Source organism: Aricia agestis, chromosome 19, assembly GCF_905147365.1.
Source record: "Aricia agestis chromosome 19, ilAriAges1.1, whole genome shotgun sequence".
Classification (NCBI taxonomy): domain Eukaryota; kingdom Metazoa; phylum Arthropoda; class Insecta; order Lepidoptera; family Lycaenidae; genus Aricia; species Aricia agestis.
In genome coordinates, this window is record NC_056424.1 from 762154 (window position 1) to 785251 (window position 23098).

Consider the following 23098-nt stretch of genomic DNA (forward strand, 5'->3'; position numbering starts at 1 on the left):
TAAAAATTAATTTTATTTTATTTTTAGTATTTGTTGTTATACTAGCAACTAGCAACAGAAGTACGCAATCTGTGAAAATTTCAGAACTTTAGCTATAGTGGTTATTGAGTTACAGCCTGGAGACAAACAGACTGACATCTAAGTCTATAGAGTCCCGTTTTTGCCATTTGGGTACGGAAGCCTAAAACACACAGATTAGCCTTACATCTAAGGCCTATAGATATACTCTATAGGCCTTAGATGTAAGGCTAATCTACTGTATTGTTATGTAAGACTAATATACTCTATATACAGTGTGTAACAAAAATAAATGATAATACTTTAGGGTGTGTATGTGTTCCTTGTAGAGAGTTCACTGTGAAAGTAGCAGCTCTGAAAGACGATTTTTTTTTTCACTTTTGTATGGGCAATGGCCCGAGCGTCACGAGTTTCCCCATAGGAAAGTGAAAAAATTTTTTGGTCTTTCAGCGCTGCTACTTTCACAGTGAACTCTCTACAAGAAACACGTACACACCCTAAAGTATTATCACTTATTTTTGTTACACCCTGTATAATTAATAAAAAAGTAATATTTATCCATACTATCCATATTATAAATGCGAAAGTATCTCTGTCTGTCTGTCTGTCTGTCTCGCTTTCACGCCAAAACTACGCTACAAAGTCCATGCGGACGAAGTCGCGGGCAACAGCTAGTGATAATATAATATAGGTTTTCATTTGCCTATAAATGAATTTCTTTCAGCAGTGGCATATTTGTCTACTGCTTATTGCTTTATGTATTTTTTTTTTCATTTCCAGTGCAGTATGCTCTGCACATTTTGGAGAACTTGACTTTGTAATCTCGGAGACGGGAGACAAGGAGCTAACCTACGGTGCAGTGCCCAGCCTGGGTCTTGTGAGTACATCTGGGATTCAATTATTAACGCCTCTGTGGTCCAGTGGCTTGGAGCGCGGCTCTTGACTCGAAGGTCGTGGCCAGTGGGTTCGATTCCCGCATTAGAAAAATGTTATTTTCCAAGTTTCGTTAGAACCATGCAGGCTGATCACCTGATTGTCTGGCAAGCAAAATGATCTATGCGTCAGATGGGCATGTAAAAAGTCGGTCCTGCGCCTGATCTCTCGCCAGTAGTGTTGGTCTTCTGTCCCACTGGGTTATTAGAGTAAAGGAATCTATATTCCTATATACTCTATAGTGCTCTTGTGGATTGCGCACACACTTGGGTACTATAAAATTACTCCTGCCCATCAGGCATGGTTTCTATGAAACTGGCCACCATCACCGAAATGGTGTGGAAGTATTATGGGATTAATTTTTTTTTTTTTAATTAATTTATTTATTTACTTAAACAAAACAAATTTATATTACAAAATAACATGGATTACAAATATTATGGCTTAATGTTATTACAATAAATTTATTAAATGTGAAACCTCATTAATTTATTTTACTTTAATCACAAATATGTATAAGTACCTAAAATGTTTTCAGAACACAGATGAAGATCTGCAGGCAAAAGCCGAATTTAAAGTAAGTAACAATATTTTCGTGTATTGTATTTATAAAACCTAACCTGTAATTGTATTTAAAAATATAAGTACCTTAAATAATTACCATGCCATATATTTGATCCAAAATATTATGTTCGGTAGTTCTTGTGGCAAGTGGTAATAAATATTCACAAGTATTATTTTGCCATATCCACTAAACTAGTTGACGGCCGCAACTCCCTGCCGTTAAAATTCGTTTATTGCTCGGTAACTATTTTTTCGGCAAGTAACATTTTTTCTTATGCCCTTTCCCGAGACTCAAAATTTCCATACTTACAAAATTTCAGCAAAATCGGTTAATAATTTTGGCCGTGAAGAGGTAACAGACACATATGCGTTGGCAATAATTATAATCTATACTTATCTTATATCTTTAAACGAGCAATTCTTGTATATATACAGGGTGTAATAAGACCACTTCCGATAACTTTGGGGTATGATTATACTACATTTTCTGATTACGAATATGTATTTTTTTTTTTTTTTTTTAATTTTTTAAATTTTTTATTCTTTATTTTTTTATAATTAAAACCCTTTAAACATGATAATAAACCACATAGAAAAATATTTTAAAATATTTTTTTAAATTTTATTATTTTTACCCCAATAAGCATTTGCAAGCGCGCGGTCAACATTCTCGTGTTCCGAGTAGGTACAAACCCGAGAACGTTGACCGCGTTAATCAGCTGTTAGCTCCGCCCTACGCACGCTAAGTCGAAAGGTCGTATGCGACGAATGACGATACACTACGAGTTACGACTTACGACAGAACACACAGAAACCCTAATGTATGTCTTTTCAATTTCAAACCCATGAAGGTCACCATGACGTGGAACTTAGACTCTCATCTAAGCTACTTGCAGTGTTAAGAGTTTAATGGTAGCTCATGTAGAAAACTGTAAGTAACTGTCTGTGCATGTGTAACAACTTACGACAGTATGGCAAACTTCTAAGATTATTAGACTCGTTAAAAAGTTCATCGTAAGTAACGAAACCTATGCGGATGAACTGTTTATCCGCAATCGTCACTTATCAATCGAAATAACAGATGATACACGAAAAAACCTCATACATAAAACTGGCAATTAACTTACGTGAAAAATGTTGAGTTCAAGTGTTCTTACTTCTTTATGCATTTTGAAAATAGTCCTTAACACCAAGCAATAAGACCAGTCACCACCAAGAACGTCAAAAAAACTTCTCGTTAACGAAATGTATCACACCACAAAGTATTTTATTACAACTGAAATAATAATCAATTATTAACACTTTACACAATACTACCACGTTTTGATACTTGAAGTAATTGTTAAAAAATCAAACTTATCTCCTAACAACTCTAACAACCTATTACCTCAATGCTCAAATGGCTACTAAATTAAAAAATCTATTTTAATTTTTGAAATAATGTTCGTCGTGTATCGACTTTCGGAAGTAGTCAAAAGACACCGACAAAAGGCGGCTTGCTTTGATCGCGGCGCCGACAAAGCGCGCCGCTCTGCAGGTGCCGACGCACGTGTCGCTAATCCATTTCAAGGACAATCTAAGTGTTGTACCCTATAAATTCAATACTATTTAGTCGATATTTAAATTACCATTAAATAATAAAAATTATAACTATTATTTAGTAGATCTCATCTCATTTTTTAAATTCGATACCTATTGTACATTATCGTGATAAAGTGATTGTTATACCGTGGTACGCGTTATGCGCGTCTAAAATACTTTAATACCTAATTAATTAAATAACTTTTAATTATTGTCGCTTTTCTTAATATTGAGTAAATATTTGTTTATTTTTAGTTTGACAGTAATCAATACGTACTCGTATGTAAAACAATTAATACGATTTATCGATAAAAAAATTATCGATTACTCAAAATATTCACATTGCACAGGGATACATCCCTATTATTTTACAAAGTTTTTTCTTCAATTTTGTTCAGTCGGCTGTCTAACACGCGCCGTGCTGGTGTAGGTAGGTACTGTGACGTTTTTGTTTAAGTTTTGTAATTTTACGTTTAGATGTTGTCATATTATTGCTTGTTTTGTGTATTGTTAACTATTTTTTTTTATGTTTGTAATTAATAACGGGCCGTGACAAGATACGTCCGATGAATGTGCGATGCTTTAAGGAACAGGTGAACATCGTCGTCGATAGACGATAGTGCGGTTTAAACAGTGCAATAAAAAGTGTTTAAAGAATTGGAATGTCTCCTGTAATTACTTTTGTTAAGTGTTGAATAACTCTGCAATCTACATCGAGTTAGATGGATCATGGAGCACAGTTCGAACTGCATTTCATAAAAGCAGACAGCTGATCACAGGTCAGTGAACATGTTATCACGTATGTTTTCCATTGATAGGTATTGATAGGTGCAGTAGGTAACTGTGTATGTATTTTTACAGATGTGTAAATCGGATGATGATCGGATGTGAATTATGATTTCTTTTCCTTTTTGGCCGGAAGTAACAACTGAGTATTTTTGAGTAAAAACCTGAGAAACGGTAATTAATAAATTGTAACATTTTGTTAAATCGTGAAAACTATTGTAATTTAATAATCATTACAATATTGGTGGTTTATTCACTACCTACGGGCTAGGGTATAGGGCACACCACGATCAGCTGTTTTGTCTTAACTCATGACTAGCGCAGAGCCGCGCGCGCGGTATTCGGCGCGGGCGGCGCGGGGGGGCCGGCTCGGCCCGGGGTTTCATTCATTGGCGGCGGGCGATATTATCGCTCATTAACTGCACGCATTATACATTGCGTGTTGAAAATTTTGACTATTTTAAAAACTGGCGATTACATGAAAATTTCTTGCACCAATGGATATATCTCATGCCCTATAATAACCCCACGAAGTTATCGGAAGCGGTCTTTTGACACCCTGTATAATTTGAATCTCGGAATCGGCTGCAACGATTTTCATGAAATTTAGTATATAGGGGGTTTCGGGGGCGATGAATCGATCTAGCTAGGAATCATTTTTAATAAATGTCATTTGCTCGGTCAAATAGATAGTATTTTAAAACTGAAGAGTTTGTTAGTTTGTTTGAACGCGCTAATGTCAGAAACTACTGGTCCGATTTTAAAAACTCTTTCGTTGTTATAGCTCATTTATCGAGGAAGGCTATAATTTATCAGAAGCGAAGAAACAGGAAAATGTGGAAATAACCGGGAAAATTATTTGAAGGCGCTTATTCTCGCGAACCACTGGATAAATTTTTTGGCACAGATCTACATCTATAAATAGGGATTTTACCATTTAAAGGGATAAAGGCTATTTTTTGCGGGAAAATGTACTTTTTCATAAAATTCCTTATTTATGCGGGCGAAACCGCACGGAACGTCTAGTATGTAATATTAGTATGGATTAAGCATGTGTCATACACACAAACCTCCCCCTATCACTACCTATTATAACATTTCAACCGCATTTAAATCCGAGCACGCTATTAGAGATCTGACAGTGTTATAAAAAGTAGTAAGTATACTTTATTCACAATGAGTATGTTACAGACCTGCAGAGTGTGCCTGGCCATGGACAGGAAGATGTTCAACATCAGGGACCACAACCTTCATCACCTGTACAAGATGATTGTCGGAGTCACGGTACCTATTAGTTATTACTTCTTCACATAAAATAGGCTTGTTTCTCTTGTTCTCTTCGCAGATCTTTTTCTTAAAGTTTGGTTTGATAATATTAACCTATATTAAATTTCATTTAACAAATGCATATTTCTAGTAGAACTTGACCTAGGACACCGTATTTTACCCTTATCGTCAAATAAAAGCTTATGATTGATAAATAAAGTCGATTTCAAAATAAGATTTTATATTTTTTAATTTGTACTGACGAAAACGCTTTTGCAGTACTTCCGATTTGCATGTGACGTCATCACACTAGTAATTTAATATCTTTAACGCGCTCGTTATATGTAATTTTATTTGTATATATTTTGTAAAATATATTTACTTGAATAATTCAAATAAAACATAGTTTTATATATTATCTCCATTTATTGTGGTTGGGAAATGAAATGGCCAAAACTTTTCAACATTACAAATAATTTCCCATTTCTTATTTAATACTTTTCTAAGTTTTTGGCACTTTTATACTCGTACATTAAGCCCATAAAAATTTCAATAAAGAAAGTATAAAATACAAAAAAATAAAAATATGACCCAATGAAAATGACGTTGCAGTTTTCGGTGCTATTTAATAGGCATATTTTTCAATCAACATTTTTATGGGTTTCTACTGTTTAAAATATTAGTTTTTTTTGTGAAAATGAATGATTAAGAAGCGATTAGCATGAAGAATAAAAGTAAGTCAAGTATTGGAGACCCAAGAAAGGACATAAAATAGTCTTGCCTCCATTGTAATGAATCCAGCTGATAAACATATTTTCAGGAAAATCGTTTCTCGACAATGATGTTTTAATAATATTATAATCACGGACGTAAAAAAAATTATAATATTTTTTTTATAATATAATATCATTGTTTCTCGACAGATAGGTACTCTATCTGGCAAGTTAGGTTGTGGTCTGGATTGCCTATCCGGCTCTTATCAGGAAGCGGGGAATGAGGCCCTTCCGGCACTTATCAGGTAGTACTGAAAGATTTTACATCCGAAAAGAAGAGTTTTATATATGTCGGGAAGCGGGTATTCTCAGATAAAACTACAGAGGGCGACTATTTCCACCGGCAGATGATTGAAGGGTTCCCCAGGCAATTTAACATTCAACGAAAGTTATTTCAGTATTTTAAATCAATCCACAGTTCACAGCAAATTATAAACACAAGTGGAAACAATGACAAGTCCTTCCGTAAGCAACGTCCTTAATTTCACTTTTTATAACCTCAACGGAATCTCACATTCAATTATTTGAATGAACTGTCAAGTGTCACTACGCAAGGCCATGTCCGCCGCCCCCTGTCGGGTGATCGCGCTGTTTCCAGTACAGTAAACAAAATCCTGCCATCTATTGAACAATAAACGAACTACATTTACATTCACTAGGAAATAGGAATCTACCATTTGGCGGTATTAAAGACAGATAAATTCACAATATTAATAACAGATGGCGCTTATTCGTAAATATCTAATTTCGAGCGATGTCGCTAGAAAATCATAGTGGCGCCTTCTCACTCCACGACATATATATGTTTGGCAATAGATATTTCACTATATTAATATTTCAGGTTCAGGCTATGGACGGCCTGCCCCAGATGGTGTGTTGGGAGTGCACCAGTAAACTATTGTCGCTAAAGAAATTCAAAGAGCAGGCACAAACATCACAATTACTGCTGTTAGATAAACTAGCTGTGAACAATGTAAGCGATAGGCATTATTTAGTTGTATAAAAGATATGTTACGCTCAAAGACCGAAAACGCTCAGTGAGCGAAAAAATGGCTCACAACGCGTTGTGGTCATAGTGAAACGGCCACGACGCGAAATTCGCGTCGTGGTCTAGTGAAAACGGCCACGACGCGTTCTGGTAATCACAGAAATACCACATAGCGAAATTCGTGTCGTGGCTGACGTGCTATTCGACCACAACGCGTTGTGGTAATCGAGAAAAGCCATGACGCGTTCTGAGCATTTAAAAACAGCCACGACGTGAATCCGTGTTGTGGCCTTAATGAAAATGGCCACGACGCGTTCTGAAACCAGGCCGTGTTACGCAGGAGTAATTTTATAGCGCCCAAGTGTGTGCGCAATACACAAGAGCACTCTAGTTTCAATGAAACTAGGGCAGTTACGCAGGAGTAATTTTATAGTGCCCAAGTGTGTGCGCAATACACAAGAGCATGTTACGCAGGATTAATTTTAGAGTGCCCAAGTGTGTGCGCAATACACAAGAGCACTCTGGTTTCAATGAAACCAGGCCAGTTGAGCAGAAGTCATTTCATAGTGCCCAAGTGTGTGCGCAATATACAAGAGCACTCTGGTTGTTACGCAGGAGTAATTTTATAGTGCCCAAGTGTGTGCGCAATACACAAGAGCACTCTGGTTTCAACGAAACCAGGCAAGTTACGCAGGAGTAATTTTATAGTGTCCAAGTGTGCGCGCAATACACAAGAGCACTCTGGTTCCAATGAAACCAGGCCAGTTACGCAGGAGTAATTTTAAAGTGCCCAAGTGTGTGCGCAATACACAAGAGCACTCTGATTTTAATGAAACCGGGCCAGTTAAGCAGGAGTAATTTTATAGTGCCCAAGTGTGTGCGCAATATACAAGAGCACTATTCTTTACTCTCATAACCCAATGGAGCGCTGGCGAGAGATCAGGCGCAGGACCGACTTTTACACGCGCACACACGTTTGCACTATAAAATTATTTCTGCGTAACTGACCTGGTTTCATTGAAACCAGAGTACTCTTGTGTGATATTGCACACACTTGGGCACTATAAAATTACTCCTCCGTAACTGGCCTGGTTTCATTGAAACCAGAGTGCTTTTGTGTATTGCGCACACACTTGGGCACTATAAAACTACTCCTGCGTAACGTGCTCTTGTGTATTGCGTACACACTTGGGCACTATAAAATTACCCCTGCGTAACTGGCCTAGTTTCATTGCAACCAGAGTGCTCTTGTGTATTGCGCACACAATTGGGCGCTATAAAATTACTCCTGCGTAACACGGCCTGGTTTCAGAACGCGTCGTGGCCGTTTTCATTAGGGCCACAACACGAATTCGCGTCGTGGCTGTTTTTAAAATGCTCAGAACGCGTCATGGTTATACTCGATTACCACAACGCGTTGTGGTCGAATAGCACGTCAGCCACGACACGAATTTCGCTATGTGGTATTTCTGTGATTACCAGAACGCGTTGTGGCCGTTTTCACTAGGGCCACGACGCGAATTTCGCGTCGTGGCCGTTTCACTATTACCACAACGCGTTATAAGCCATTTTTTCGCTCACTGAGCGTTTTCGGTCTTTGAGCGTAACAGATATAAGGAACAATGTATGGTACCACCTTCAACGATGATAAAGTATAATCTTGCGTTGGCCAAAGTTTTTGAAAACTACATTTTTGATTTGATGACAGTCACTTGAGTTCTTCACAATTTTACTGGCCTGCTCTACAACCTAAACACCAGATTACGCTTGAAAGGCGCGCCTGGATACGTTCGAGTCAAGTATTTTAGTTTCTAGTAAAAAAAATACTAGTTTGTTTTTAGTGTAAGAAGAAATATCCCTCAAAACAAACCCCTTAAATAACGGGCCCTATGTATACATATTTATCTTTTCACTTTTATGTTTCAGATCCTCACTGTTGGTGATATAAAATCCATAGACCGTATAAATTATAATTTGAAGTCTAGCCTCACAATGAAGCACTATAAATATAACATAGAAGTGTTTGACAGTTCATGTCACACACACATGGAGATGGATATTAAATCTGAACGTGACCAGGGACCCACTTTGGTAATTGAAAGTTCTGTGTGGGGTACAGTTGCCCCGAGTATTATTTATTTATAAAGTTTAAAAAAACAGGTTACGGTATAATTATGATTTACTAGCAGGGTCATAGTAAAAGGAGGGAAAGTAAGTTATCTTCATACAAAGGCTCCGCGTGCGGCTTGTATGTGTGCGCCATAGTATCAATGCGTCGCCACGTACGGCACACAACAAAATCTCGGCCAGTTTTATAAGGCTGGTACCGCCGAGATTTTGTTGTGTGCCGTACGTGGCGATGCATTGATACTATGGCGCACACATACAAGCCGCGCGCGGTGCCTTTGTATGAAGATAACTTACTTCCCCTCCTTTTACTATGGCAGGGTCTTCTAAACCTTTCTTAAATTACCCATGTAATTACTGACAGGCCCTACTAGAACAGCTCACACGCTAAGCTTCGAGACTATCTTTCAGGAAATTGATGGATCGTCCCCCACATGCAAGATCCCGAAATGCGCCAAAGTCGAGCCGGAGTCCAATAATCTGGTTAAGTTATTGATGTTAGATTTGAAACAGGACATCGATGTGATGGATACGAGCCAACCTTATATTAGTGATGAACTCCATAGCGATATATCACAGCACGTCGAACATAATTATAGCAAGCCAGTCAACACTAAACCGACTAGGCAGTGGGTGAAAAAAGTAGTCCCAGCGGCACAGAGAACAAGACCAAAGAGAGATCTAAATGTGCAAACGAATGGCGATAGGTATGTGGTTTAGTTTAAGCTTTACACTGAACACTAATAAAATTTTAAACTACAGTTCGACAAGGCTTTATATGAACGTGGCGAGAAAAGGAACTAAACGCTTCTATCATATAAAAACGTCATTTTTGACATGTGTTTGAAGTTCTCCTTTACCAGCAGCGCTCCCGTCAAATGTCACCCACGTTCATAAAGTGACCCATTCACTATCCTGCATTGCAGTCCGCCGGCTTATGCAGTGCATATAGTGAATGGTGTCGCAGGCCTTCATGGCGGCTGGCCTGCGACACCATTCACTATCCCGCATAAGCCGGCGGACTGCCGTGAATGGGCCGTTTAAGCCTTGTCGAGCTGTAAATTTAAAACACAGACAACAAAGCCCCATAGACAATGTAGGGCAGTGTTGCCATTGATAAAAAAATATTCGGCCAAGTGTGAGTTGGACTCGCGCACAAAGGGTTCCGTACCGTTATAGAGCAAACATTTTTTTTACATCAAACAGTCATATATACAAAGGAACTACAATATGTTATAATTAGACATCGGATTATATGCATTTGCATATGCAAATGCATATAATGGGGCTTTTTGGGCGATAGTGCATATTTTGGAATTTTTTCGTTGATAGTGCATATTTCGGCCATATTATGCCCTCGTTGTTTCCAAACTAGCTATCATAATATACACCGAGGCCAAGAAACAGAGGTATGATAAATCAAAATACTTCAAATATGTAGCCCACCCTTGTTTAAACTGTTTAAAGACTTCCGCAATATACCCGAAGTACAATATCTTTCTAGAAACAACATGTTTCTTTGTAGTTTGCCACATTTGAAAAAAAATTTGAATAAAGTGGGTAATGAACTTCCATGGGTACCAAGATTGTAATCGGTCAGAAGAAAAAAGTCCTGGATTTAATGGAATTATGATAATTGGCGCATTTATTATGAGCAACACCGGAAAACTCTTCCAAAAATAATACATTTTTATAATATTAAGTGACTTTTGATTGTGCATATTTTGTGCATATTTTGGCTATTTTTTCGTGCATATTTGCATGCATATTTCGGCACTTTGATCGTGCATATAATCCGATGTCTAGTTATAATATATTTTTTACAATAGACCTAAAGTACCGAAGATAGACCAAATATTGTGTTTTTTGTATGAGTGCCCCCCTAAAATTTTTATATTAACTTAATATTATTGTTACGTGCTAGGGTTCGAAGGATTTGGAGAAAAAGACCTGCTGACTCTCTTGAAGACTTTATTCACTAGCACTAGGTCTTACACAAAGCACTAGGTCCAAAACACTAAGCACTATCACTGTCATAGGTCGTAGCCAAGTCGTAGTTTCACTGGTTCACTCACTATTGATCACTTGTTTTCACTCCGAAGTCGCCTCGAAGATCGCTCAGACTAAACTGAATTACTGGCTCGTCTACCTGCGGCTATTTATATGGGCCGAGACGAGTTATAGACTGTACGAGAACATTCCTTTCCCGAATGTACAAGATTCGCGTAAACAAGGGTGGAATATTTCTATCTCGATATCGATATCGAATAGAATATGTAGAACTGTCTGCGTTACTTCGATAAGTTGCGCTGGTTTGTCACTAGATGGCTCTGTGTGTCCGTATCCGGAACATTATTATTAATTATTGAAGTAGACATATAATTAAAGCCTTTGTGAAAATATCAAGTGCCTAGTGCCCTGTAGTAGACCTGTTAACATTATTGATATCGAGCAAAAAAGGCCAAAAAAATCACGTTTGTTGTATGGAAGCCCCTCTTGAATATTAATTTTATTTTATTTTTAGTATTTGTTGTTACAGCGGCAACAGATATACACGAATCTGTCTTGCTATAGCGGTTCTTCAGATACTACCTGGAGACACACGGACGGACGGACAGACATCGAAGTCTCAGTAATAGGGGTTTTTACCCTTTCGGTACGGAACCCTAAAAACGATTTAGCTTGTACTATAGAGCATCGTCACTTTCAGCGCGGCGAGAGTTCCCCAAGTCGAGCCGGAGTCCAATAATCTGGTTAAGTTAATGATGTTAGATTTGAAACAGAACATCGATGCGATGGATACGAGCCAACCTTATATTAGCGATGAACTCCATAGCGATATATCACAGCAGGCCGAACATAGTGATAGCAATGTCAACACTAAACCGACTAGGCAGCGGGTGAAAAAAGTAGTCCCAGCGGCACAGAGAAAAAGATCAAAGAGAAATCTAAATGTGCAAAAAAAAGGGAACAGGTATGTGATTTTATTTTAGCTTTACACTCGATTAAAACATAGAACCAACTTTAGACAAAATTAGTAGCAAAAGTAGAAATAACTAGATGTTCCGCGCGGCTTCGCCCGGGTAATTTAGGAATGTCAAGGAAACCATACATTTTTCCGCAATAAAAGAAACCTATGTCCTTTCACGTGGTCTATTCTTCATGTGTGCCAAATAACATAAAAATTGATCCAGTTTCTCAAGATAATAAGCAATTTTAAATAATTTCCTCCGTTTTTTTCCACATTTTCCTCTATTTCTTCGCTTCTATTAGTCTTAGCGTGATAAAATATAGCTTATAGCCTTCCTTGATAAATTGGCTATCTAAAACTGAAAGAATTTTTCAAATCGGACCAGTAGTTCCTGAGATTAGCGCGTTCAAATAAGCCCTTTCAAATAATTTCCCCTGTTTTTTTCCACACTTTCCTCTATTTCTTCGCTCCAATTAGTCTTAGCGTGATAAAATATAGCCTATAGCCTATCTCGATAAATGGGCTATCTAACACTGAAATAATTTTTCAAATCTGACCAGTAGTTCCTGAGATTAGCCCGTTCAAATATGCCCTTTCAAATAATTTCCCCCGTTTTTTCCACACTTTCCTCTATTTCTTCGCTCCTGTGTTAGTGTGATAAAATATAGTATTCGTCGATAAATGGGCTGTCTAACACTGAAAGATTTTTTTCAAATTGGACTAGTAGTTCCTGAGATTAGCGCGTTCAAACAAACAAACTAACAAAGTCTTCCGCTTTATAATATTAAGTATAGGTGAGTAGTAGTAGGCCGTATTGCCAAACATTACTAATAATTTTAAAAAGGATTTAGCTCGACAATATTGTAGAGAACTGTAACTTTCAGTGCGGCGAAAGTTGGCCAATTCTCAAAGATGGAGCTTCCCTGTTTCGAAATCCGTGACCTGACGCCGGAGGAGCAGCAGGCGGCGATGGCGGCGCGCGCGCGCTCAGCGGCCTACCTCACCGCGCCCTACAAGTGCGACCTCTGCTACAAGGCTTTCCTGTCTGAGAGGACGCTCGCCAGGCACGCCGTGCGACACACCGAGGTAACGGCTCGATTATGCTGATTTACTCGGGTGACTAACGGGTCGATTTTAGTCACCCGGCAAGTCACCAGTCGAATCGCCACCCCATTTATACGGGTGACTAACGGGTCGATTTTAGTCACCTGGCAAGTCACCAGTCGACAGTAGTATTCGCGGCAAGCGATCGCTTGCGACTGAGCGTTTGCACGGTCGATTATAGTCACCAGCCGCATGCGGCCGTTGGCCGCACGACTTTGGGGCTTGCGACTTCAGCCGCATGCGGCGTAGTCGAATTGCCATTTACACGGTCGATTTTCGCCGTGCGGCGTAAATCGTGCGGCTTTAGTCACCCGTGTAAATCGAGCATTATAGCTACCGAGTAAAGTAGTGAGGCTGAAAATGTAACTGACTGACTGAGACAGTGTCGTAGCCAAATAAGAGTTCACAAGTTTTTTGATATTGTGGCGAGACAAAAAAAAATAGATAAATCGTTTTATTTCTGAATAGATTTGAAACAAATGCTTTCAGAACCTTTCCCTCCCTTATTCCCCTTATTTGGCTTAGTCGATTTAAGTTAGTGCTGGGGTTGTGGTTCTATCAAGGTGCCCGTGTGGGTGCTGGAGCGGGCGAGAGAAGTGCGTGGCTCAATTTTTTATTCGGCGGTCTCCGCCTTTCTGACATTTCACTGAATTTGGTTTGGTGAAATGACATGTCACTGGATATTTTTGGTGGGAGGACGTAATGAACAGGAATATTCGGCATCTGCCGGGATGTCGTGAAGTTCCTGATGTCCTCTTTTCCCTGCGACATATACACATATATATATTATATTACTTACTTATATATAAAAAAAAAAGTGTCCATGGCGTGATGGACCACAATTAATTAAAATTCATAATATTATTTCAAATAAATAATAGCCTTAAACTACACTGACTGTGTAGTTTAAGGCTTACTCAGTTTTGTGAGTAGTTCTGTATACATTTTAATTTTGGTTTTTAGGACACTAGAATTCTTTATTTATTCTTTATTTATCCATACATTAATTTAACTCTATTAACATCTCGTAGAATTTATTTAAATAATATAAAAAATAATTAAAATAAAAAATAATCGATCACTGATTTTAACCCGACTTCGCCAGACAAGGGTTCCGTTTGTCGAGGGTGTATACTGTATACTTATTGCTTTGGTGCTCAATGAGGGATTTTCCTATTTTTTTTAATTTGATTGTCAAACAGTTTCCATTTTAGTAACTAGATGGCGTATGGGTAGACAACTATCGGTAATACCAGGGAATACCATCAATAATTGCTACAAAACTGGGCAAAAGAATGTAAAACTTGATACATTTCAACTTGAAAAAGACGCAATAATATTCCAATGAATAGGATAATAAAGTTATTATAACGATGTTTTAGCTAAAATTCACGGAAGAAATAGCCCTATTTACCGATATTCACACCAAGTGTCACAGGAATTATACATTTTGGTTTTGACAACATCTTACCTGCACTTGTGCAAGATAACGGATATTTAATGGCTAATATTTTACCAATAATGAATATCAAAAACCCAAAAAGCAGAATTTGGGAAAAAATAATAAAAACCACACCAACAATAAAAAGTAGAAGAAGTTTGAAAGTGACCATGCCCGCCAAAACTCTTTCAGTTGTCAAGTTTCAAATTGACAAGTTTTTATTATGTCAGCGTGTTCCTAAACTAGAGTCTGGCTAGCGAAAGATGAGACTGGAAAAAGGCGGCAAATTAAAAAAATCGACGTATAACAACCCTGTTTATAGCCGGAATTATAGTTTTAATCTACGAACTACGAATAATAAAAACTAAGAAACCTTATTATTCGTAGTTCGTAGATCAAAACTATAATTCCGGCTATAGACATGGTAGTTATACGTCGATTTTTTGAATTTGCCGCCTTTTTTCCAGTCTCATCTTTCGCTAGCCAGACTCTATTACCAGTGTACTGGCCTAATCGCTTAGGCCAATGATCGCTTAGGTTTAAGATATTTTGATTTATGTCACACTTGACAGTACACTGATATTTTTTGAAAACACAACCCATATGTAGTCAGTGATGCCAACCTGCAGATAATTTCAGATCGGTGAGGAACCAATAGAAAATCTAGAATTGTCTATCCTTACGCCATCTAGTTAAGATTGTTAAAATTAAAATTAAAAAATATAAATGAAAATCTCTCATTGATTCGTCGGATTCGAAGATGGAGCGAGAGAACATCGTTGTCGGTTTCTTTGAATGTTATTTGTGTGTAGACATTCGGGGCGTACGGTTGCGCGTTGTGCAAGCACCGGTTCCGGTGGAAGCGTCAAATGCGCAACCACATCAAGACGACGCACGCCAGCGAGTACACATGCAGGGACTGCGGCATGGTCACACAGCACAGGTTACACTCAAACTTACCTACTCTTAGGGCCTGTTGCACCACTTCCTGATAAGTGCCGAATATGGTGGATATTGGATATTAACTTGACAGATACAGTATGGAGAATCTGTCAAAAAAGCTGTCCACACTGTGCCTTTTTTGTTCATCAAGGGCATGCATTATAGCGCAGTCAACAGCGCAGGTGAGGCATGCCCGCGACGCATGGCCTCTGACCGTATAACTTTCGCTTTGTTTGAATACGCCAACGGACGCAACGCCAACATTGTCATTTTTGTTCAGTTGCAACTTGCAGACTGCAGTGTCTGTCAGATTATTGTAACATGTGCGACGAGAACATTTTACTGGGTGGAATATGTGCGGCTTATTTGGTCATAAAAATTCCAGAAAAAAAAGAACAAAGTGAAAGTTTTGGATACGGTCAGAGCGAATGCGTCGCGGGCATGCCTCACGTGCGCTATGACGTATGCCCTTGATGAACAAAAAAGGCACAGTGTGGACATAGCTAATACTTAATAGCCTATTCGGCACTTTATCAGAAAGTGGTGAAACAGGTAAATAATGAAATATAAAAAACAAAGGGTGAACAATTATTTGTACATTTTAATTTAAATAACTTATAATGATCATTTTAAATACTTAAATAAATTTATATTATAATACTAGCTGTTGCCCGCGACTTCGTCCGCGTTAACATAGTATAATAACAAAGATGAATTATAGTTTTCCCCTTTTTGTGGTTCCTTATAATACAAAGGGTAAAAACGGGACCCTATTTAAGCAAGCGTCAATCAACTTTCATGTTTCTAACTTAAGAAATGACGGACTTTCATTCAAACTTTCAACCCTAATTTCACCTCCTATCCTATCCTATCCTTGGGGGTAGAATTTCCAGAAACGCTTAAATTTTTAATCAGTAGCCCAAAAATAAAGCTTCATGTTTCTAACTCAAGAAATGACGGACTTTCATTCACTTTCAACCCCAATTTCACCCTCTTGGGGGTAGAATTTCCATAAAATTTAAACATACGTCCATTATTTTTTAATCCTTAGCCCAAAAATAAAGTTTCATGTTTCTGACATAAGAAATGACCGACTTTCATTCGAACCTTTAACCCCTATTGCTCCCCCTTCGGCGTAAAATTTCTGAAATCTCTTCCTTAGTGGATGTCCACTTAATAAAACAACCCCATTCACCAAATCTCGTGGCTGTAACTTTAACAGTTTTTGCTCAAGCGATGATGAATCAGTCAGTCGGGACATGTTATTTTATAAGTATAGATAAAAACGATTATTGTGAGTTAGAATGGCAGAGGCCGGCAGCGATCGGCTGCGGCGCCGCGGCGAGGCCGGCAGGTCCGGCAGAGTCGACTCGCGTCGCCGCGGGCGGCCGCGCGCAACCTCCAGAGCCTACACTGGTATTGCCTAACCTATAGTAATGAGCTTCTCCTCAGTATCCATTTTTTGTTTGCAATACGATATTTAAATATAATTACTGTTGTGACGACACAACGGCCTATCCTGTCTCTAGAACACAGAAAACTAGCGCGTGCGGGGAAGCCAACGCAAGGAGCGCGCGGCACCTCGCGGCGACGCGCGCGGACGCAGGCAGCCGCGAGCACTTTCCGCCGCGACGGCGGCCGCGCGACCTTTTTGAATTTTTCAAGCGATACTAGTAGTTATATAAGTATGTAAATAAAGTTTAAAATTATTTCTCACTGAAAGTGCTCGCCGCGCCGCTGCCGGCCGCTGCCGGCCGCTGCCGTTCCGGTGTAGCGCGGCCCTAAAAGATAGGCATGTAGCACATGCCTATCTTTTTTCACAGACATTTTTTTAGATCATTTAAAGAGGAATAATTCTTTTATACATATTTTTTGGATATCCTGGACCATTTTTGCAGCGCACGCAACGGAAGCTCTCAAAGATGAATAATTTTCCCCGCTTTTTTTACATTATCCTCTGTTTCTTCGCTCCTAAGGACCGCGCCACACCGTAATGGAAGCGGCGCGGCGAGAACTTTCGTATAATATAATTTTAAACTTTATCTTCATTATTGTAATAGATAGTATCGCTTGAGAAGTCTACGCCCGCCCGTGGCCGCTCGTGGCCGCGATTTCTCAAGCTATACTATGTATTACAATAATGAAGATAAAGTTTAAAAGCATATATGACACCGAAAGTGCCCGCCGCGCCGCTGCCATTCCGGTGTTTCGCGGCCCTAAAAGTCACAGCGTGATGTTATATAGCCTAGACCCTAACTCTATAGCGTTCCTCGATAAATGGGCTATCTAACACTGAAAGAATTTTTCAAATCGGACCAGTAGTTCCTGAGATTAGCGCGTTCAAACAAACAAACAAACTCTTCAGAATTATAATATTAGTACCTATTAGATGATAAGAATACGGGCGACGGTCCGAGGTAGTGTGGTCACGGCACTGATTTTGAGTGACTACCGGATAAATGTAAAAACTAAAAAGTTGAAAGTATATTACCCTGCAGTACACATTACACCGTACTACTGCACTAAGTGCTTTGGCAGTACTGCATTGGCTTCCTCCTGGCGCTAACATTGTGGTTTGTGATTTATTTAATTGAATTCAACGTAGCGACGTCTCTTACAGGAGTGCAGCGATTACTCACCAGAGGGAGCACAATGGCACCAACATCTTTCAGTGCTCGCACTGCCCCGTCACATTCCGGTAAGACTAATTCATATTTTATTCATTTATTTAACATTTCGGTCATCTTAACTCATTTTATAAATACCTTGCAGTGTTTTAATACAAAATATTAAAACACTGCAATTATCGTTATGAATAGCAAAATTATTTTAAAAAGATAAAACTGACTTTAAAATTGTACATAATTAAGAATCAAAATTCTCCATCTCAAAAACTACTGAACCGATTTTGATGAAACTTGCAGTATTGCCTAAGTTGAACGATACCTAGTACAACAAAAAATGATATGCGAACACAAACATAAAAACATACAGTTTACATAAACTTTTACACATTTGGCACATTTGTTCAGACGCTGATACAGACTAATATAACACAAAGTTAACCTTGTGACGAGACTGCAGACTCTCGACCCTCAGGCGAAGTGTTGTTTTCTTCTGGATGTAGTCCACAACGTCCTCGACCTCCATGGACCAGTACAGTAACGTCGTGGCAAACTCGCTCCACAAACACAGTTTGGGTACATACATAACATGTGCCGGCGGACTTTTTCCTCCCTCTCTCCACTTCTTCCCGCTCTCGCCCTTTCCAGGTCGAGAATGACTCCACCTCGAGGCTCTGATTCTCCCCATTCGCATTCGCCCGCGGGGGAGCTGTCGGGCGACTAGCGACAGTCGCAAAGTATCAGTTATCACTGAGTCGCCTGTGAAATATTTAAAAGTCACGTACACTCGGGACTTGATTGATAGGACGGTGGTGGTCGGCGGATCCACTTTCAACTTTAACTTTAACCGCAGCAAGAAGACGTCGTTGTTGGGGCATCTGCGCATCAAACACTCGTCGCGGTTCGCGTGCGAGCTGTGCGGCTACACGTTCCTCAACCAGCACGGCGTCAATACTCACAAGCGTAAGAGCCACATCCTGGACGTCCAGGTACGCAGTATGCACTCACACTAATGCTGCACAATCACATTATGATTTATGACCCAATTATTTATGCTTTTCGTGATATTTTGCATCGAAGCAGATGTTTTTGATGATTATTTCGCTGTTTGTGGACCGATTTTCAAAATTCTTGTGTTGTTGTATAGGGTATAATCTTGATTTTGTATAATAATGTGTGTCTAATAATCATCAGCTCACCACGAAAGTGGTGAGCTGATGATGGGATCTATGAGCAATCGAGGGAAATCCTTGAAATTTATCAAAAGACTCATAGTGGTTAAATTTCTAGTAACTTAAACATATTATTTTACGAATAAGAGAAAGTTCATACGCAGGTGTCTCTTGGTCCAAAGGCACTGAACAGAACTCCTGAACCTTTAAAGATATTTTTTTTTTAAATTGCAGCATCGCTTAGATAACTGCAAGCATTTACCAAAATTTCGATTACAGTAACATAATGTGAATAGTTAACTTTCGTAGTGGTTATTTACGCGTAAAGCCTTATCTTGTAGATAGCTAAAAAGAGTGAAATTATTATTTTTAACAAAAAATTAAAACCGACTTCCAAGGTAAAAACAATAATAATATGAACTAAAAAGTATTAAATAACTCTTACTCTATAATAGTGTCTGAAAAAGACACGTCTAAGTCTCAAGTATTTCTGTACATACTACAGTCTTCACTGCTCTGAAGTCGGTACCAGTCCCAAAAGCTTCAGATATTCTGACATTGACTAAACTCACGATAAAATTAGATGGTACCGACTTCAAAGTAATGGACACTAGTATCATAATATTAAAAAACTGTTCCAAACTCGAAGCCTATTTATATATATATTATGAGATAGCGTGTTTGTTTTTGTCATCCGTGGCGGTTACTCTATTTCTATCTCTTTTCCCCTTAAACGTCATCTGTCTTTTCACACCTGTCAGTTGCTCTTGACATCTAGATGTTAAACTTAAAAAGTATAAATGTCGGATGTCGGGAGCAGCGCGCTCATTGGCGGTTTGTTTTTCGATCCGTGCGGTTCTCTAGTTTTCTAAAAATTTAAACGGTATTACCGTTCGCTTATTATTATTAGTAATTTGTTAATTTTGTTAATTTGTTAAAATATTTAATTGTTTTAAAAGTAATTATGAATAAATGTAATAATTCAAAAGAATTGTTTTCGTTTTCGGCTAAACGTCCACGACATAGCAGTGAAGTTATAGAAAGTAACATTTTGCCTAGTGAAAATACCGTGCAGGACGATAGTCCAGATGCAGACAGAGGTGAGTTATTTAAAAGTTTTAACTATAAAAACTTGCAGAAAATACCTGGCTCTGCCGAATTTAATCAGCCTTGCTCGATACCTATATCTGAGACTTTGTTTTCTATGCCGATTTCTACTATAGCTATTAAGAAACGAAACATACAAAGAGCTACGTTATGTCATATTGAAATGCTAAAATCATTGCAGTATTTTGAAACCGATCATTGGTATTATATTGGTAGTGCTTCTTCAATGTTTTGTGAAGCACGTACGGACGATTTTTATGCGATTATTCGCAAAAAAGTAGCGTCTATGCGTCAGCGCTTACGTGAAAGCAGCAACAGCATCCTGCAAATGATATATGCAAGATTTGACTGTCCCATTCAAGATAAATGGATGAAAATCTTAATGGGACTAAAAATAGGATAGGTTTGTCATAATTTTAATGTGAACCGTAAAATTGATAACATTTGAAGTGATGATTTGTATGTGATGATGATTTGTTCTGATAATGTTTGGTAACGTAATGACTTAAAAAAAAAATTCTATGGATGTTAATCTGAAAATAAAATGATTATTATTATTATTATTATTGGTCGGAAGTACGATATTCAGACGTACAAAAATTGTATTGTGCCTATCCTGGCTTTGTAGAATTGGATTGCAATGACGAGTTAAAGCCATATTGTGAATCTTATTTAAATTTAGCATATACAGAGCGTGGTTTCGCGGCCATTTCATTAGCTATCCTCAAACAAAATGAGGCATTGGGACAAATGATAAAAAATTTTATTTCTTGGTTTAGTTCCTTGCAAGTTACTGACGCTAAGTCGGTAGAATCTAAACTTCGTGAACTTTTTACCCAAGGGGACTTTAGTAAAATCTCTAACGACCTTTTACAGATGGCATGTGGCCATCGAGCCGATATTATACAGCAGCGCAGAGACGCTTTATTGAAGTCGGTTAAAAATAATAGTGTTAAATCTACCCTCCGAAAAATACCTCCAAGTTGTGAAAGTTTATTTAATAAAAACGATTTTTCGGCTGTTGTTGACAAAAATGGAGGTAGTAGTAAAGTTTTTTGGCCTCAAAAATATGAAATTCAAGCTAGAAAATATTGTTTTGAAAAAATTTTTAACACTGTACCTACGCAAGGTCAGAACCTACTATCACTGGCGCACAGTAGAACAAATTTTGAACGCAATAACAATAATTATTGTATAATTGTACCTGCGCAAGGTCAGAAATTACTCCCACTGGCGCATAGTAGAACAAATTTTGGACACAATAATAATTACATATCACAAAATATTGCAGCCTCTATTTTGCAACCTGCGCAAGGTGTGCCAAACCAACAAAATACCTTTAGCAACTTTCCACGCAAGGAAGGAGTTTTAGTCCCAGAGGTTTTCGTCCCTCAGGGAGCGGGCATCAAGCCAATAGAACATAAAAAACCGCCTCTCGTTGAGACGGAAACTTTAAAAATATGTACTGACTCATTCAGAGCCGGTCAACTACAACTATTCCCAAACAGCTGGGTGAAGTTAGGAGCGGACCCGTATTTATTAAAAATAATCATGGGCTACAGAATTCCATTCAAAATAAAACCTCCCCTACATTTTACCAACATTATAAATCTTTCACACCATCCGCTCCAAACTATTTCCTCCAAAGACATGGGGTTGGCCATTAATCAACTTTTAAAAATGAATGTTTTAGAGAAGGCACCAATTTCACCGAGTTTTATTTCCCAAATGTTTTTGGTTCCAAAACCGGACAGCTCGCAGCGTCCAATTTTCAATTTAAAGAATCTGAACCATTATTTACACGTAAGCAAATTTCGTTTGGTGAACGTACAGAGGATTCCAGCCTTCCTCCAGGCTGGAGATTGGATGGCAAAAATCGACCTATCAAACGCCTATTTCCATGTACCGGTAGCTACATCTCACAGATGTTTCTTGCGATTAATATACCAAGGCAACCTGTTGCAAATGACATGCCTACCATTTGGTCTAGCGACAGCTCCCAAGATATTCGCATCTTTAACAAACTGGGTAGCTCAGATATTACGAGAGCAGGGCATACGCCTAATTGTGTACTTGGATGACTTTTTAATTGTTCACCAGGATGTAAAAATGTTGCGCAAACATATAAATCTAACTTTGAATTTATTAATTTACCTCGGTTGGACAGTAAACTGGTCAAAATCAGTTCTAGATCCTCAGCAAACCTTACAGTTTTTGGGCGTTATGTGGGACCCAACTCGCAATCTAAAGTGGTTGCCTAGAGACAAAATACTGCGCATAAAACAGAAATGCTTAGAGATCTGTCAATTAAAGATGGCCAATTTAAAAACAATTCAGTCTTTAGTAGGTCATCTCAATTTCGCAAGTTTTTGTGTCACGAGAGGTCGCCTAAACTATCGAAATCTGTTAAACTTTTGTCAGAAGTTACGGGACATGCCTCCAAAGAAATTATTCCCTGTGCCGACGCAGGCGTTATTGGAAACTCAATGGTGGGTTCGAAACCTACATATTCAATCTCCGATTCATCTCAATCCGGTGTCTCATTGCTTAGCCACCGATGCATCGGGTTTAGGTTGGGGAGCTCAAATCGACAACCTGCGTATGGCAGGGACCTGGTCGATTCACGAACAATCCTTGCATTCAAACCACAAAGAGATGTTGGTTATTCTCAAAATTTTTCAAAATTTAGCCCCATATCTAG

General features: G+C 38.5%; 1 protein-coding gene across 3 annotated transcripts in view; it reads left to right on the top strand.

The window, feature by feature from the left end:
• The window catches only part of LOC121736534 (zinc finger protein 729-like), a 92749-nt gene that overhangs the window by 50496 nt on the left and 19155 nt on the right, over window positions 1-23098 (top strand). For 2 of the 3 annotated variants that reach the window (XM_042127793.1, XM_042127794.1), the window contains 11 exons: window positions 799-895; window positions 1490-1528; window positions 5074-5166; window positions 6763-6894; window positions 8836-9000; window positions 9448-9743; window positions 11747-12010; window positions 12892-13093; window positions 15365-15495; window positions 18115-18192; window positions 18972-19107. In XM_042127793.1, coding sequence (XP_041983727.1) covers window positions 799-895; window positions 1490-1528; window positions 5074-5166; window positions 6763-6894; window positions 8836-9000; window positions 9448-9743; window positions 11747-12010; window positions 12892-13093; window positions 15365-15495; window positions 18115-18192; window positions 18972-19107 — 1633 coding nt within the window. The remainder of the gene's footprint in view (window positions 1-798; window positions 896-1489; window positions 1529-5073; window positions 5167-6762; window positions 6895-8835; window positions 9001-9447; window positions 9744-11746; window positions 12011-12891; window positions 13094-15364; window positions 15496-18114; window positions 18193-18971; window positions 19108-23098) is intronic. The other variant, XM_042127795.1, reaches the window with a different exon arrangement.